We start from the raw sequence: 17,905 nt of genomic DNA, 5'->3' as shown, positions 1-17,905 counted from the left end.
GCATTCCAAACACAGAATCTCATACCAACTGTGGAACATTGAGCTAGGATCATAATGGTTTGTTGATGCTTTGCTGCAGCATTAAGTGGCCATAAAACCATCATGGAACCCACTGTGAGTCCTATCATGTTTTAAAGGTGCTGAGTAAAATATGAGATAATCTAACGTGTTTACCGGCAATTAAGTTTCTTTCATTTTCATAAAAATAAACACAAGCTTAGATGTTGATACATTAACATTTCTTAATGAATGAATGAAATGGAGTATCATATTTTTCATGACAGGTTAGTGAAAGCTGCAAGAGAAATTGTAATTTGCTCATTTTCCTGGCACTTTGCAACATTTGAACAAATCAGTATATTCTAGATTGAAACATGTGCACAATTCATTTGGGTTAGAAATCATTCCAAAATCAAAGTTCTGGAAGTCAGGGACTGGTACACTGCCACTCGCTTCAGTTCATCCTGATGCTTCATGAAGTTTTCTCCACCTACTTCTCTTTCCATCAAAATACTTTCTCATCCTTTTAGTGTGGACTTATTAGGTCTTAATTACAGTTAATTGTTTTGTGGTTGACCTGCATTTAATACCAACTTTTCTTCAGAGTATTTCTAAAGCAGCCCCACTAGCAACGGTGATCAGTTTGGGAACCAAGGGACTAGATTAACGCAATAAATACATAAGGTCATGAGAAGCCATAGTTAACAACAAAAGACAAATATAAAAAAATATATAAATCTGGAAAAGTGCAACTCATATAATACAGGGAGGATAAATTTCCTCAAGATTTAGCAATCCCACAGACAAAAGTACAAAACATATTGTTCGTTAAAATAAAAGAAAATGGTATGACGTATTGAAAAGTCAACTGTGTAATATCATGTTTACAGAAAAACTGACCTTTAGGAGGTCTAGAGACCTTAAAAAATATATTTTTCATTTTAGTTTTTAGTATTGAATTTACTTTTGGAATAAAAAAAAATAGATTACTATATTCTGTTGCTACTTTTTGTTTGCTAGTTTTTTTCCTGGCTCTTATTTATTTATTTATTCATTCATTTATTTATTTTTAAAAACAAGAAAAGATTAAAAGCTATGCTCCATAATATACAAAGTACGTGTAGACTGTCGTCGCATTTTCAACACGGGCCAGAAGGTGGCGGCTTTGCACAATGTTGTAAGCTTCCAACATACAAAGCCAAGAAGAAGACAGAGGAACCTAGTAGTTTCTAGAAAAAATGTTTCCGGCCGACGGTATTTTGCCTTCGGACTTGTCGACAGTCTGCTTCGCGCTTAAACAACTTTAATTTTTGTACAGTATTGACTTTGTCTGTCCCATAAACTGTAATGGCGCTCCCTGGTATGTATTTTATTTCTGTTGTTTCTTGATTAATATTATCGGAGTAATATGAAGCAAAGGTTTGGACCGTAACATTACAATTAAAGTAGTGCTAACCGGATGATATCTCCGTATTAATATTAAATACCAAATAGGTAAATAATTTATACCTGAGATGAGACCTTATTTTTCTTTTAAGCAGAAGGTACTGTTTGATATTTGTTTAGTTTGGTGAATTAACAAATAGAAAAGTTTTAGCAGGGGTTTAGGGGTTCTAAGGCAAAAAAGATCTTTTCTATCGTTTTACTGATCTACTGTACCACTGTTGAAGGTCAGCCAACGGATGTGTTCTAAAAAATATCTTTATTATTTATGTTAAGGCCCACTGGTCTGTATTTAATTTTTTAACTTTTTTGTTTTTGTTTTCTTTCAGGACCTAATAAAGACAACATCAGAGCTGGGTGTAAGAAATGTGGATATCGTAAGTAAAGCTTCACGCCACAATTTAGAGGACAAGTTTTCTGTACTAATTATAATGCGGTTTTGCTTCTACGGGGTTTTGTTCGTTGTGAAGTTGCAGTTAAGTCGAATTGTGCAGGTTATATTCACTTGAATACCATGAAGATTGGGAGAAGGCAAAGGAGAAATTTTGTTTTTGTTCTTTTGGAAGCAATACAAGTGTGAACAGTTTTTATTTTGGTTTTGTGTGACTTCATCATGGTGGCTAATAATTGTGACCTCAACTGTAAATCTCACATATAGTTAAGTTGGGTGTAATGCCATTCTGAGTTCTGATGCCAGTGTTTCCTTTATCCTAATGCTCTCTTTTACTCCGTTTTGCAGCGGGCCATTTAACATTCGAGTGTCGAAATTTCGTCCGAGTTGACCCCCAGAAAGACATTGTTCTGGACGTAAGCAGCACCAGCAGCGAGGAAAGTGAAGACGACGTGCCTGCTTCTCAGCATAATGAGAAATTGGGTCGAAGTGTGCTGCGCCAAAAAGGTTGGATTTTATGTCAAGCATTTTTTAAGTACAAATTCATATAGATAATTTTCAGAAAACTATGCAAATACATTGCACTGTTACTATCATCATTGCAAATTACATATTTGTGTGTGTTTATTATCGAATCACAAACATGAAAACACAACTGAGCTCTAATGTGAAGTTTAGTTATTTATATTGCATCTGGAAAGTATTCACAGCCCTTCCCATCTTCCACTTTTTGCTATGTTACAACCATATTCAACTTTGTTCAGAACAGAAATTACAGTGAGGCATGTAATAGTAAAATGTCCTTCTGAAGTACATGTGCTCTGTTATTAAAATATTAAGTTGTTTTTTTCAAACACTGAGCTTTTCTTTTCCACAATGTTTATGTTTCAGATTCTCGTGATGAAGATGACAGAAAAAAGAGACGTAAACGAAAGAAGAGCAAAGATAGAAAATCAAGAAAAAGGTTAGTTTAAAAAATACATTTCAGTTTCAGTGAGCATAAAATCTTAACCTAAATGATTTTATATATATATATATATATGTATATATATCAGTGACGTGCGGTGAGGTTCATAGCTGGTGAGGCACTGACGTCATCAGAATCAGATTTGCAAATAGATGCATAGATTGACAGCAGTTTACAGGTTATGTTTCACTTCTGCATCCTTACACATACAAACTGTAGCTCACAAAACACACATTTCCTTAAAAAACAAAACAAAATAAATGTTATTACTGTCTTACCTTACCTAAAAAATCACTATCTCTATTATAATCTATCGCTGCACTTGACTTGCTTCCCGAATCGTTTAGCCTAGCTCGCTGTCACTTACTCGGCAGTTGAGGAGTGAACAAGACGAACGTCTGGGATCTTGAGCGCCCCCTGCCATGAGGCAAGAGAACTGCCTGCCTCACCTCGAACCTGTTCTCTGCCGTTTATAATCGCTCATTACGAAACACGTTACACAAACACAGTTGGTGACAAAAGCACTGTACATTATATACATAAGCTAAATTATTGGAAATAAGTTCACATATTAAATTTGTTTAAACCATTTTATTACAGCAACATGCTCTCTGCAGCCAGCAGAGCCAGGGGTTGCACAATCCAAGGTGAGGCAGAGCTCGCTGCTGCCTCACCGGCATCGCTTCCAAGCATTTGAATGGGAAAATAAGAAAATTCAGCGATTTTGAACAAATAAAAATCGAAATTGGTGAAGCTACATGAAAAATAAATATTTTTAGTACAAACCACCGGATGAATATAACAATTTAAATTACTTTATGATTATATATTTTCTTTCTTTCCATGATGGCTGGTGAGGCACTGCCTCACCTGCCTCCCCTGACCGCACGTCACTGCTATATATATATATATATATATATTCACAATGGCACTTTGTAAGGTTGAAGCACATATAGGAACTGACCAACAATTAAGCTGTCACTTTTCCATGTTCCTTTGGTCGCAATTAATTTTTTAAAAATCTTCACTTAGATCTGCATCATCCAGTGACGAAGAACCAAAAAAAAGAAAGAAACACAGCAGATCCAGCTCCTCATCAGACGAGGAAGACAGGAGAAAGAAAAAGAAACAAAGTCACAAGAAGAAAAGCAAGAAACACAAAAAGGAACATGGGAAACATCACAAAAAGAAAGAGAGAAAAAGAAAACACAAGACGTCATCCTCTTCTTCATCAGTAGTTAGTGAATCATCAGAAAGTGACTGAACCACCAATCTGTAGCCTCAAGATGTTTGACGTTAATGAAGCAGATCATGTGTATTGTGTCTTACGACTTTGGTGTAAATAGTTTGAATCACCTTTTTTATAATGTTTGTCCAAACACTGCTGCGTCTTTAGATGGTGACATTATGACGTCATTAACTCTTGGCGCTCTGCATTCTCAATAGCTGGTACAAGGCACAGTCCATTCTGTGATAGTTTTGCCTTCCTTTCCCACACCTATCATCATTTGCTGTATAAATGATGATAATTTGAATTTCATCGGATGTACTCCATCATATGTGCATTGGTTTTACATGTCATAAAGGAAGACATTGTATTGCTACACATAATTCAGGTTAATGGCTGTGCAGATTTTTCTTTTATCCCCTTTTATGCTTTTCAGTCTATATTAAAAGGTCAAATGTAAACCAAACTCCTTGAGTTTTATATTACAGAGACTTTGTGGTGACATGTTTTGTGGTGTAGATAGTGAGATCAGTCCATTACTATCACTTATTAGTGCTTGGTAGCTATACTATGTGTCAGTATTGAAAAGAATCTAGAAGTTTGGTTTATAATCAAACTGTAAATCCTTGACAGGTGTTGGTGTTAGTGCCACAGTGTAGATGCCAATACTGCAATTGCCTGTTGCTTCTGCTTTTTTCTCTCCATTACAGATTCTATTTGTGATTCAATAATACTTACTATTAATTTTACTCTCAGGTTCTGTCATAGGTGACTCCTTATACATCTGCGTGCTTTCCCTTTGATAATTTTACGATGATGATGATGTTATTTCAGACGGACATTTCACCAACAAAATATAACAAAGACTTTCATATTTCTAAGTATAAATACAATACCTTACTACCAAATATACATACTCAAATATATGTATATACACCACTTGTTCGGTGACCGAGTCTGAAAAGCATTGTGATAAAGTTTAACTTATAATTATACCCCTTTTCCATTCAGTAATTTATAACATAAATAATCTTCCCATTTCCCGAATCGCTTCTGAAAAAAAATCCTCAACCAGATGAAAATAATACTACTCATAATTTTCTTTCAGACTGTTCTATTGTTTTAAATCCTATTAATTTTTCTACTGTAGGAGAGCATGTGTAGTACAGACATATGTCAGGCAGAGGGCAGCAACACACTTCATTGTAAGGGCTGATTACTATGACGTGAGAAATTTCATTGATGTTTTCTAAAATCTCTGTCATTGTCTTTGCTTATTTTGACAAAAATTAGCTTAGTTTGAGTAAATATTTGTAAACAAGCATAACAGGAAGCAGTAACTCCCCTAACTAGTGTCATATGTGATGCTATGTAATATAATCTAGCTCTGAACCCCCAAGATAATGAATAAAATTAGAAAACAATGATCTTAAATCTAATCCTATATAGTAGATTATTGGATTGCATCTTAAAATATGGCTCACATTCTATGTATCCTGAGGCCCCCTAGTGGTAATTTTGTTGCAGTATTCATCACCAAAGATAAAAGCCATAATTTTTTCTGTTAATGTGCAATGGAAGCAATCAAACAGACAGATCCACAGAAGTTGTTATAAACTTTCCGACTCTTTTTTGACTTGCCAAACAATCATGAATGGGCAACCGTGCTGCTTTGGCTTGTCTCCATAATGGAAGAGGCCTCTGTGTCAAACATCAATCTAACTACAACAAATGTTTAGAAGGATTTTAATGAATACAAAGAGCCTTTTGTATCACATTCTCAGAGGGATGTCTAACTCCTGCATGCATGAGTCATATTTAATTTACACACAAGCTTTTCTGTCAAAAAAAGCTAGAGAATAGACACTCATCAGTCATCACACAGTTTAATTTACTAAGAATGAGTCTGAGAGAATGAACTTGCATTATGAGCCTAAGGCCAAACTACATACATACACATCTAAAGCCTTGGTTTTATCCAATTAAGAGAACTAGCACTTGCTCAACTTTAGAAGCTTTAAAACATGCAAAAATGACCTTAATGAATCTCCTACTAAAATGGCAAAAGCTTGCATCTTCACCAGTGATGGCATAGTTACTTTGAAAAAGTAACTTTAATCGGACTACTGATTACTCCTTGAAAAAGTAACTTAGTTAGATTACTGACTACTTGACTTGGAAAGTAACTAAGTTACTTTCCAAGTAACTTAGTTACTAAAGTTACTTTAGTAAAAAGTAACTTTTTAGTTACTTTCAGCAGCTGCTAACAACAACGCTCTGCCTCCTGTGAAAATCACATTGAGCTTTGCCAATACTTAATTGTAAGTTATTTTATAATGGTAACATCAACAATGTGTCTCCACTGATAAGGTTGAACTGAAGAGGAAATTGTACAAAAAACAGTACAAAAAATAAAAAACATGAGTAATTTGTGTGGTCCACTGTTGTCTGGACCACACAAAGCCCCCCTCCCCCCCAGCCTCCAGATTCTGCGTTACGCCCCTGAGTTTTGATGTGGCAGCGCACAGAGCTCCTCCTGCAGCTCCACAGCTCAGATGGCTGCGACACTTACCGTAATATTAATAATTATAACGGTGCTAACTTGCCATTATAACTATTGCCAACTACGGACACGTTTATTCGTGGCTGTTTTCACGTTTATTGTGCTGTTCATATTGGTCTCGATGTTTGCAGTTTTCTGTAGCACAACGCAAAGCTCGACGTAATATGACATCTTTTGATCATGACAACTGTTAAGTTTCTCCTTCCATATGCCTATTTTTACACTACAGGTTATCATTACCGTAATGTATAATACCTCATGTTCTTAAAAAGTTGTTAATAAGATACTTTCTTGTACAGAAGAAGTTAGGGAGTTCACACTGTTTGTGAGAAAAGTTTAACTGAGTCATCACGACATGCTAGAATTTTAAGCTAGCACATGTGGATGTCATTCATTACCATAATGCATAACTTTCATTACCGCATAATCTGAGGCCTGTTGCGGTAATGAGAAACAAGATTACGGTGATGAACAGTGTCATTTTGCAATAATAAATAGATAAATGTATAGGTTATTTAAACTGTAATGCTGTTTATTATACTTTAAATTTTTTAGGCTAAATTTCTAAGCTAATTTATGCTAATTGATATCACCTAATATGAAGGGCAAAAGGAAGTGAACAGAAGAGGGCGGCATCAAGAGCTAGGGTGGAAAAACATAGGCAGAAGATTTATAACAATCCAGACTTTCTAGAGGAGTATAGAAGAAAGGAAAGGGAAAGATAGTGTCTCTCTTTCTCCCTCTCTTCCCCTTTCCCGCTCTTTTTCCCTCTTTCTCATCTCTCCTTCTATTCTGTTTTTTCACGCTCACACTGTACAAATACAGTATAGGCTTTGCTAACTTTGCTGTCTCACAAATGTTCCTATTGATATCTTATTTTAACAGGTATCAGAAGCGCAAGGAAAAAGGGTTGTTAAAGGCAGCTGCAGATCTGACACCCAGGCATCTGCAGAAACAGCGAAAAAAATGGAGGGAAAATTCTAATCGATATAATAAAAAGAAACAAACAGTTAAACACATACTAAATGAAACCCCTCCCTCAGATGATAGTGTGAATCAAATCAACCCTCAGCCTCAACCACAACTTTGTAAAAGATTCATCCAACCAAAGACCATGAACTCTAATCCATCTGCAACATCAACTCCAAAGCGGAAAAAAAACAGCCAAATTAAGAGAAAAACTGAGGAAGGCACAACAAATTCTTAGTAACAAGAAAAAGGAACTAGATTGCCTGAAAAAAAAAAAAAAAACGAATGCAGTGGTGTCTCTACCTGGGAGATGGACTCGTTATCAATTTAACTCCTGTTGGTCAGTAGAGAGTGACAAATCCCAAATGGATCTTTTGACAGTAAAGGTTGCTGACCCCTGTTCTAGTTGTTTTATTTACCAAAACAGTCTTTTTGTGACACAAAAAGATAATTTGTGAAAATAATTGTCTTTTTTGCTCTGTGTATTAGATGGCCTCTAATCATTCTGCTGGCCCTGACCCCTCTGCTGACCCTGACCCCTCTGCTGACCCTGAGCCTATGCAAGGGGACATGATTGAAGTATTTCGAGCCGGGTACCAGCACTGGTGTCTCTACCTGGGAGATGGACTTGTCATCAATTTAACACCTGTTGGTCAGTAGAGAGTGACAAATCCCAGTGGTTCCTATAGGTTGCTGACCCCTGTTCTAGTTGTTTTATTTACCAAAACAGTCTTTTTGTGACACAAAAAGATAATTTGTGAAAATAATTGTCTTTTTTGCTCTGTGTATTAGATGGCCTCTAATCATTCTGCTGGCCCTGACCCCTCTGCTGACCCTGAGCCTATGCAAGGGGACATGATTGAAGTATTTCGAGCCGGGTACCAGCACTGGTGTCTCTACCTGGGAGATGGACTTGTCATCAATTTAACACCTGTTGGTCAGTAGAGAGTGACAAATCCCAGTGGTTCCTATAGGTTGCTGACCCCTGTTCTAGTTGTTTTATTTACCAAAACAGTCTTTTGTGACACAAAAAGATAATTTGTGAAAATAATTGTCTTTTTTGCTCTGTGTATTAGATGGCCTCTAATGACCCTGCTGATTTTGAGCCCTCTGCTGACCCAAAGCCAGGAGACATGATTGAAATATCTCTATCGGGGTACCAGCACTGGTGTCTCTACCTGGGAGATGGACTTGTCATCAATTTAACACCTGTTGGTCAGTAGAGAGTGACAAATCCCAGTGGTTCCTATAGGTTGCTGACCCCTGTTCTAGTTGTTTTATTTACCAAAACAGTCTTTTGTGACACAAAAAGATAATTTGTGAAAATAATTGTCTTTTTTGCTCTGTGTATTAGATGGCCTCTAATCATTCTGCTGGCCCTGACCCCTCTGCTGACCCTGAGCCTATGCAAGGGGACATGATTGAAGTATTTCGAGCCGGGTACCAGCACTGGTGTCTCTACCTGGGAGATGGACTTGTCATCAATTTAACACCTGTTGGTCAGTAGAGAGTGACAAATCCCAGTGGTTCCTATAGGTTGCTGACCCCTGTTCTAGTTGTTTTATTTACCAAAACAGTCTTTTGTGACACAAAAAGATAATTTGTGAAAATAATTGTCTTTTTTGCTCTGTGTATTAGATGGCCTCTAATCATTCTGCTGGCCCTGACCCCTCTGCTGACCCTGAGCCTATGCAAGGGGACATGATTGAAGTATTTCGAGCCGGGTACCAGCACTGGTGTCTCTACCTGGGAGATGGACTTGTCATCAATTTAACACCTGTTGGTCAGTAGAGAGTGACAAATCCCAGTGGTTCCTATAGGTTGCTGACCCCTGTTCTAGTTGTTTTATTTACCAAAACAGTCTTTTTGTGACACAAAAAGATAATTTGTGAAAATAATTGTCTTTTTTGCTCTGTGTATTAGATGGCCTCTAATCATTCTGCTGGCCCTGACCCCTCTGCTGACCCTGAGCCTATGCAAGGGGACATGATTGAAGTATTTCGAGCCGGGTACCAGCACTGGTGTCTCTACCTGGGAGATGGACTTGTCATCAATTTAACACCTGTTGGTCAGTAGAGAGTGACAAATCCCAGTGGTTCCTATAGGTTGCTGACCCCTGTTCTAGTTGTTTTATTTACCAAAACAGTCTTTTTGTGACACAAAAAGATAATTTGTGAAAATAATTGTCTTTTTTGCTCTGTGTATTAGATGGCCTCTAATCATTCTGCTGGCCCTGACCCCTCTGCTGACCCTGAGCCTATGCAAGGGGACATGATTGAAGTATTTCGAGCCGGGTACCAGCACTGGTGTCTCTACCTGGGAGATGGACTTGTCATCAATTTAACACCTGTTGGTCAGTAGAGAGTGACAAATCCCAGTGGTTCCTATAGGTTGCTGACCCCTGTTCTAGTTGTTTTATTTACCAAAACAGTCTTTTTGTGACACAAAAAGATAATTTGTGAAAATAATTGTCTTTTTTGCTCTGTGTATTAGATGGCCTCTAATCATTCTGCTGGCCCTGACCCCTCTGCTGACCCTGAGCCTATGCAAGGGGACATGATTGAAGTATTTCGAGCCGGGTACCAGCACTGGTGTCTCTACCTGGGAGATGGACTTGTCATCAATTTAACACCTGTTGGTCAGTAGAGTGACAAATCCCAGTGGTTCCTATAGGTAGCTGACCCCTGTTCTAGTTGTTTTATTTACCAAATCAGTCTTTTTGTGACACAAAAAGATAATTTGTGAAAATAATTGTCTTTGTTGCTCTGTGTATTAGATGGCCTCTAATCATTCTGCTGGCCCTGACCCCTCTGCTGACCCTGAGCCTATGCAAGGGGACATGATTGAAGTATTTCGAGCCGGGTACCAGCACTGGTGTCTCTACCTGGGAGATGGACTTGTCATCAATTTAACACCTGTTGGTCAGTAGAGAGTGACAAATCCCAGTGGTTCCTATAGGTTGCTGACCCCTGTTCTAGTTGTTTTATTTACCAAAACAGTCTTTTTGTGACACAAAAAGATAATTTGTGAAAATAATTGTCTTTTTTGCTCTGTGTATTAGATGGCCTCTAATCATTCTGCTGGCCCTGACCCCTCTGCTGACCCTGACCCCTCTGCTGACCCTGAGCCTATGCAAGGGGACATGATTGAAGTATTTCGAGCCGGGTACCAGCACTGGTGTCTCTACCTGGGAGATGGACTTGTCATCAATTTAACACCTGTTGGTCAGTAGAGAGTGACAAATCCCAGTGGTTCCTATAGCTTAATTTGAGCAAAACTCTGCCCCTCGTAAATAAATGAAACACCTGCTTTTAACAGTAGAGTTTCTCTGCATTACATACACTCAACAGATGTAAATCATTGTCTGTCATGGCTTAGCTAAAAGTTGATTTTTTGCCTGGGGACAGAGCTATGAAAATGGATGCAAAAGAAAAGAGACATAGGGCATAGGTACAGCTTCCTGCAGGAATGCAAACAGAGCTACAATGCAGTAATTTACAAAAAACAATCTTCTGCAAGATGTAAAGATTTATGTTCACAACATATCTGCACTCTATGTGATAGAGTTTGAGCTATTTTGAAAGTAAGAAATTCAGAAATGCAGAGAAGGTAACAAACCGAAAATCAAATTATGGCAAAAGTTTCTACTATAAATAACAGATCCAGGATGAGGTATTTAAATCCATTCCACACTTTTGAAAAAAAAGTTTCTGCTTATTGGGGATACTTGTTAAATATTATCCCAAAGCAATGTCAAATCTTTTTGTCTCCATTGTTAGTAATGGAAAACAACCATTGTAATCCTATTTCTTCCTTTTAAGTTGCTTTAACAAGCTACAAGAACTGCTTTTTTTTTCTATCTTGAGATATGAGGTTCAAAATACAGTGACGTTTTGATCACTGTAACAAACATTTCTCCTTTTTTTTACTTTTAATGATTAAAAATGGTGTCTCACACAGATAGACATGGATCCATCATATCCAGAATCAAGTCTGTGTTCAGCAGGAGGGGTGTGGTCCGTTTCCAGCCGCTGGCAGAGGTGGTGAGGAAGGATTCTTATCGGATTAACAATAAATACGATAACCTGAGATCCTCCAGCGAGCAGCAGAACTCATGGACAAGAAGGTGCCTTATGACCCTCTGGAAAGAAACTGCGAGTCAAGTCTGTGTTCAGCAGGAGGGGTGTGGTCCGTGTGCAGCCGCTGGAAGAGGTGGTGAGGAAGTGTCGTTATCGTATAAATAACAAATACGATAACCACCACGCACCTCTGCCTACCGCTGAGATCCTCCAGCGAGCTGAAGTCTACGTAGGCAAGAAGGTGTACTATGACCTACTTGGACGAAACTGTGAACACTTTGTGACCCTTCTCCGCTACGGGGAAGAGGTTTCTGAGCAGGTACATGACTGTTTGCTTTGCTTTTCTAATGTGCCATCAGAGCATCATTGACACATTTAACTCCAAAAACAAAAATGAACTGATGCTAATTCAGTTATATTTTTATTTTTATCAAATTTATACATATCAAACTTTTAGCATCAGAACGCTGGGTCCAAACCGACGGGCACACTTTGGCAGGCGCCAGACAGTTAAATTTCTTCAGGAATTTTCTAGTTATAATTTCTTCTTCCGTTACCGTTAATGCGGCTCGTACCGCTGCGAGCCCACCCATAAAAGTGGTAACAAAACGTGCGGCTCGATCCCGGCATTGGAGCTATTATGTTTAAGGAATCGGACTTACGATGGCGAAGTAAAAAGCGAAAAACGAGCAAAATTTCCAACTGCCATAACTGAAACCAACTGCCGCTCCAGTAGAGTGAGAATTTAAGCAGATTTCTGAACCCAAAGCGATTTTGAAATCGCCGTCACGCCCACAAATATCGCCCGATTGGTATCAAACTCGGTCATGACATTGATACGCATGCCTGCTCCGGTAAAATGTGTTCGATATTTCTCTAGCGCTTACGGTTTTCTGTCAAGGTGCTTCAGAGTGAAATCATGCGCCAGGGTAACTGACGCTCTCCCAGGTTCACTTCCATGTATTTCTGAAAAGTTTCTGCACTATTTTTTGTCTCATCACTGCAATTACTGTGAATGAGGTAAAAATTTGAATTGCGGTACTATCGGAGACGACAAATAGCCCTCTTATACGCTTCAAACGGTTTTCAAATATGTATTACGGTTCCTGAACGGCAAAGGTTTGTTCGGAGTGCTTTTTCCATATTAATTGGCTGGGTGTCTCATAAAGATAGAAATTTTTTTCCCCCTTTCTGTCTCACACACACATGACAGTTAGCAGCTGAGCCATTACCATAGGAACGGAACACATGAGGCCAGAGCAGCTGATTTATGGCAGAACACTTTGGAAGGAGCTGGCCTTTAGAACTACTTGTGTTTTGGGCATTTTATAACTGATTTTAACTAACCATTGTTACACACAGGATTAGTGTGTAATTTTTAAATAAAGCTTAATGGAAATTTTCCAATAAAAGCCCCAATATCTCTGTCAGGTGAGTGCAAACAATCTTACCTTGTAGCCATCTTTGTCTTCTCTTCTTTGTGGTGCATCATGGGTCAGAAAAACTTTATTTAAAAAATGCTGTGAATATTACAGGACTTTGAACACGGTGCAACGGTAATGAGAGTTGAACCTCCGGACACTCACTTTTATTACAATATTCTGAATTACTTAACAGGAAATTATTATATATTATCATATTTTATTAATTTATGTATATTTAAACAAATTTATGATATTTTTTTTATAAACCTGCTGGATTATTCATAATAATAAATTGAGGCGAAATCATTTTTTTCCCCTTGGGACACATTACGGCAATGAATTTGTGACTCCAAATACAGTTAAAAAACATAAAAAAATTTATTTTGGTAGCCAACAATGATCTGTGCCAAATATTAGAAATAATGATTGTCCAAATAAAAGTGAATTATTTTGAGTTTTTTATGAGTATGACCCTAAAATTTTCTAAGACATTCAATAGGTTGGGTTCATGAGAATCACCCAAATGATGCCAACAACGCTCGCTGGTTTACTGAAGTAGCAGTCACAAAGCGGGATGATTGTTGGCAATATTCGGCACGTTTTCGCTGAAAAAACTCAAGCGGCTTATCAGCGTGATTGGGGTGTAATGTCTTTAAGTGACGCCTTCATTTATTTGGCTTCATGCTGTCCGCTGCCAACATTTTGAGACACAGTAAGCACACCGGTCTTTCTTCGTCTCCCACCGTAGTCACAGTGAAGCCAAGCGCTACATACACTTCGTCATATTTCCTCATCTTAGCTTTAGGAAGACTTTCGTTTGTCTCTTTATCTCCGTTTCTCTTCGCCTGTCTTCTTGTTCCTGTTAAATATTTTTCCATGGTGTCACTTGAAGGTCTGCTACACTTCGTGTCTACACTTCATACTCATACTATGTGCTGTGTGCAAAGCGCGCAAACCCCCACACCCCCGAGCGAATGTTCCCTGCACACACTCTGCCAATGAGAGCGCCACTGCCCCCTAATGTAGTGGAGGTGCAATTGCACATTATTCTAGGACAGTCAAAAAAATCTAAATAAAAAAATAAAAAAGCATGTTCCCGAGGTTAAACACACCGTCCTTGATTGAGCTTCGTGCCGCCCCACTATTTGAGAAACACTGACCTAAAGAAAGAACCAGATTTCGTCTGTCCCATTTGGAGTCCTGCTGCACCCTGCGGTGTGGTAGGCATGTAATACACATCTTCACACACAGTTGGTTATGTGTGACCACCGACTGACATTCTTTATTCTTATTGGTTTTTTAAAAATTTTGGACAATACGAGCGATTTATTTCAGACATTATAACAAACTGCTGTGGTGGAAATTCTCCTCATGTGAACGATGTTGAGTTAAACCAAATTGGAAATAAATTTGATTAATTTGTTGACTAACAATTTAGAGTGCAGATTACCAGGGTGCACCAAAATATTTGAAACTCAAGAGTTAGCACTTGGCCAAGTGTTATTGTTATTATTTTATGCATTTTATTGTGTGTAATTTTAAAAATTGTGTGTTTTCTATGTCACTAAAGCCAGTTCTGTAAATACATCCAGCTGCCTTTGTGTGTCATTTAAACACTCCACTGTGCTCCGATAGCCGAACCTATTGGCCCATTTATCTAAAATATATATACTACCCTTCTCTACTGTGTTACATAAGCATTCCATTATTGCACTTTCTATCAGTCACATTATATTCTCCAATCTTCAATTTAGGCAAAGATGAAGTAACACTTGAATATCTTAAGGTATTTTGTGGCAATGACAACAGTGCAACTCTGTAGAGAGCATAGAAGAGGCAGAGTTCAACAGTGTTGTGACGTAACGAAGTAGACATACTTCGTTACTTCTACTACTTCGTACTTCTACTACTTTGTAACAAAGTACTTCGTAACGAAGTACACGTTGCTGTACTTCGTTACTTCTACTACTTCGTAACAAAGTACACGTACTCCAGTAACGAAGTACGTATACTACTTCGTATTTCTACTACTTCGTAACAAAGTACACGTACTCCAGTAACGAAGTACGTATACTTCATCACAGTAAAACGTATCAAAAACGAAGTTGGCTGCTTCCCCAGCACCCACTGAAATATAAAAAAACAAAACTTTAGCATACAGTCAGAACATGTCACAATAGAGCCAGACATCATGGGGAAACAATACAATACTGTCTGAGGTTTGCTGCACTGCAACAACACAGAGTACATATATATATATATATATATATATATATATATAGTTACAGATTTGGAAATGTGATGAAAAACATTACAATAACACAAAGCTCATCACTTACTTGATAGTAAACCAGCTCACCACAACCATCCTTAAGATATGCATGGCTGCCCTGCCCTGAAAAACAGAGAAAAAATTATTTTATTGTTCCTCTTTGAGAAGTTTTTTTTATTCCAAATCCATCTATTTGAATATAGGCCATTTTGCTTGAGCCTTTGAACTTTGTGTGATTTTTGTTAGGTTCCCGAAATTGGAGATTTTGATTACATATTAGAATATTAGTAGAATGGGTTTCAATTTGCTTCTGCAGCTAAATTAGTGATTCACGCTGGACCAATCTGGCTGATCATACTGAAATATTTGTGGCAGTCATTATAGGGGCAGACAACTTTCTTGCCATCTCTAATATGAAATCTCAAATGAGTGCACAATGCTGAAAATTGTTCTGCCACATAGGAACATCCTTCAACCCCACAAGCAAGATTACCCTTGAACTGAGTGTGTTCAGTCTGAGTTCTGCAATGGTGATGATTCCTGTGCATGTGGGACCTGAATGCAGAAAATGTTCTGAAGGAACCCAGACATTGCTCTATTCCACATGCAAACCGATAATTAGCTGTGTGTTGATGTTTCTTCACATGACTACAAAATTCTCTAAATTCTGAAGTACAAATGCTGCAGAATTTACACCTGTACATAGTTGCACCTGTTACTATTGACTTAACTTTAAATTTGCAAGAGAATGGTTTAAATATGTGAACAGGGTTGGAAATTAACTTTTTTGTCCACCTGCCACTGTGGCTGAACCAAGTCAAACAATAAGAGAAACTACTTTATCCTGCAACTCTTAAATGTCTCCCTGGTCCAACACACCTGAATCCAACAGCTGAATCACCTCCCAAGTGCAGTCAGGTTCTCCAGTCCTGCTAATGACCTCATTATTTGACTCAGGTGTGTTGAAGTAGAGACACCAGCCCTCGAGGACCAGGATTGCCCATCCCTGGGTTAGCTGCTCCTCTACATTTCCAGACTATTTTGTGGCTTCAAATATGTTTGAAGAGCTGTCTTTTTACGTGTTGTCTTGTCTTTTGAAGAGCTGAAGCTATGTTAGCACTCAGCAGGACAGAACTGCATAGCCACTTGGGGGGAAAAAGCTTAGGAGTTAAGAAAAAGAAAGAAAAAAAAAAGAATGTTAGAATTCATCCTTGTTGACCTAGCTAATCTGCACTTTTAACATTTGCAAGGTCATTGTTTAAACAAATGAACAGTTATTAGATGTAAAACAAAGAAAAAAATAAAGGGGGATCAATTATCAGTTAACGTTATATTGTTCGACAAAGGATGTAACAACAATGCTAACAGACACTCACCCACTGAGCTTATCTCAACCCGAAGCTAGTCGCTCGAGGAAGATTTAGCGGCAAAAGTCAAGCTAAAACCTTCGGTAAAATTAGCACCTTAGCTAACGTTAATTCCGAACCAGCACAAACAATAACACCATCATATTTTCCTATCTTTCACCTCATTTACAGACACGTAACTTAGAACGTTGCAATATGCCAGTAAGATAATACACCAGAGTTAGCAATGTAAAGGTAACGTTATTTTACCAGGCTAACCAGCACAAACGAGCTCATGCTATAATGCTATAAGTTACGTTAACTCTATATAAAATTTACATTTCCAGACTAAGGCTTAACTTCAAACAGTTTTCTAAGAAGTGTTTTTACCTGTTTTGCGAAGAAGAGCTGAAGCAATGTGAGTCCACAGCACGGCAACAGAGCTGCACTTGCACTTGAAGGGAAAAAGCTTCGGAGTTTAAAACAAACGTCATCAGAAAAACGTTGGAAGCGAAGCCACTATGGCAAGCCGTTTTAACATAAATTCGGTTTTGCCGCCCTTACATTCCAGATATCTCAAATTGTATTATGACTAGACGTTTTAGCGATTTAAGATATCTCTAATTATATTTTTGACTAGTCAAAATACCTATTTGAGATATCTCTAATTACATTCTGACTAGTCGAAATGACGTCAGATTTACCATTCAGTTGTATGGAGACTTCAATTCAAGATATCTACAATGAATTACTGACTATCTGAAATACACATTTCAGATATCTACAATTAAATTACGACTAGTCATAAAGTAAATTCAAGATATCTCAATTTTAGTTTTGACTAGTCATAATTCTAATTAAAGATATCTCAAATTACACCATAATTCAAGATATCTTAAATGTATTTTTGGATAGGAGAAATGTAGTTTTGACTAGTGAAAACTAAATTATAGATATCTTAAATGCAAATAATGACTAGACAAAACTCAATTTAAGATATCTTGAATTGTAATTTTGACTAGTCAAAATTCCTTTTAAGATATCTCTAAATGAATTTGAGATATCTTGAATTATTCAGCTTTTCCATTTAAGATATCTTAAATTGACATTCTGACTAGTCAAAATGACATTACTGATATCTTGAATTAGCATTCTGTCTAGTCAAAACGTCAGATTTACGTAACATTTTGGCGGATATTCTAAGGCATTCTAGCCTTCGGCTA

The 17,905-nt window shown here is 37.7% G+C and overlaps 2 protein-coding genes and 1 long non-coding RNA gene across 7 annotated transcripts in view; 2 read left to right on the top strand and 1 right to left on the bottom strand.

The window, feature by feature from the left end:
* Positions 1 to 17,151, bottom strand: part of alpi.1 (alkaline phosphatase, intestinal, tandem duplicate 1) — a 42,162-nt gene extending 25,011 nt beyond the window's left edge. The window contains exons 1-2 of the mRNA XM_044129346.1: positions 17,073 to 17,151; positions 15,404 to 15,459 (exon numbers count right to left, since the gene is read on the bottom strand). The gene's annotated coding sequence lies outside the window, so the exon portion shown is untranslated. The remainder of the gene's footprint in view (positions 1 to 15,403; positions 15,460 to 17,072) is intronic.
* On the top strand, positions 1,219 to 4,180 carry srek1ip1 (SREK1-interacting protein 1). Its single transcript, XM_044129348.1, has 5 exons — positions 1,219 to 1,360; positions 1,773 to 1,820; positions 2,183 to 2,341; positions 2,726 to 2,798; positions 3,834 to 4,180. The coding sequence occupies exons 1-5, from the start codon at positions 1,348 to 1,350 to the stop codon at positions 4,063 to 4,065; spliced, it is 525 nt and encodes a 174-aa protein (XP_043985283.1). The 5' UTR covers positions 1,219 to 1,347; the 3' UTR covers positions 4,066 to 4,180.
* On the top strand, positions 8,923 to 10,816 carry LOC122838598. 5 transcript variants are annotated; one of them, XR_006371924.1, is made up of 4 exons: positions 8,923 to 9,060; positions 9,200 to 9,344; positions 9,485 to 10,199; positions 10,338 to 10,816. It is a non-coding gene; the product is annotated as an uncharacterized LOC122838598 (long non-coding RNA). The 5 variants fall into 5 exon arrangements; XR_006371922.1 differs by having other exon boundaries at positions 9,200 to 9,629; positions 9,770 to 10,199; XR_006371923.1 differs by having other exon boundaries at positions 9,200 to 9,914; positions 10,055 to 10,199.
* Positions 17,152 to 17,905: the final 754 nt, after the last annotated feature.

The sequence above is a fragment of the Gambusia affinis genome, linkage group LG10 (genome assembly GCF_019740435.1).
Source record: "Gambusia affinis linkage group LG10, SWU_Gaff_1.0, whole genome shotgun sequence".
Classification (NCBI taxonomy): Eukaryota; Metazoa; Chordata; class Actinopteri; order Cyprinodontiformes; family Poeciliidae; genus Gambusia; species Gambusia affinis.
This window is presented reverse-complemented; position numbering and strand designations above follow the sequence as displayed.

Coding starts and splice junctions, on each gene's coding strand:
- srek1ip1 (XM_044129348.1), top strand. Junction 2,342..2,725: donor AAGTGTGCTGCGCCAAAAAG/GTTGGATTTTAT, acceptor TTTATGTTTCAG/ATTCTCGTGATGAAGATGAC. Junction 2,799..3,833: donor GATAGAAAATCAAGAAAAAG/GTTAGTTTAAAA, acceptor ATCTTCACTTAG/ATCTGCATCATCCAGTGACG.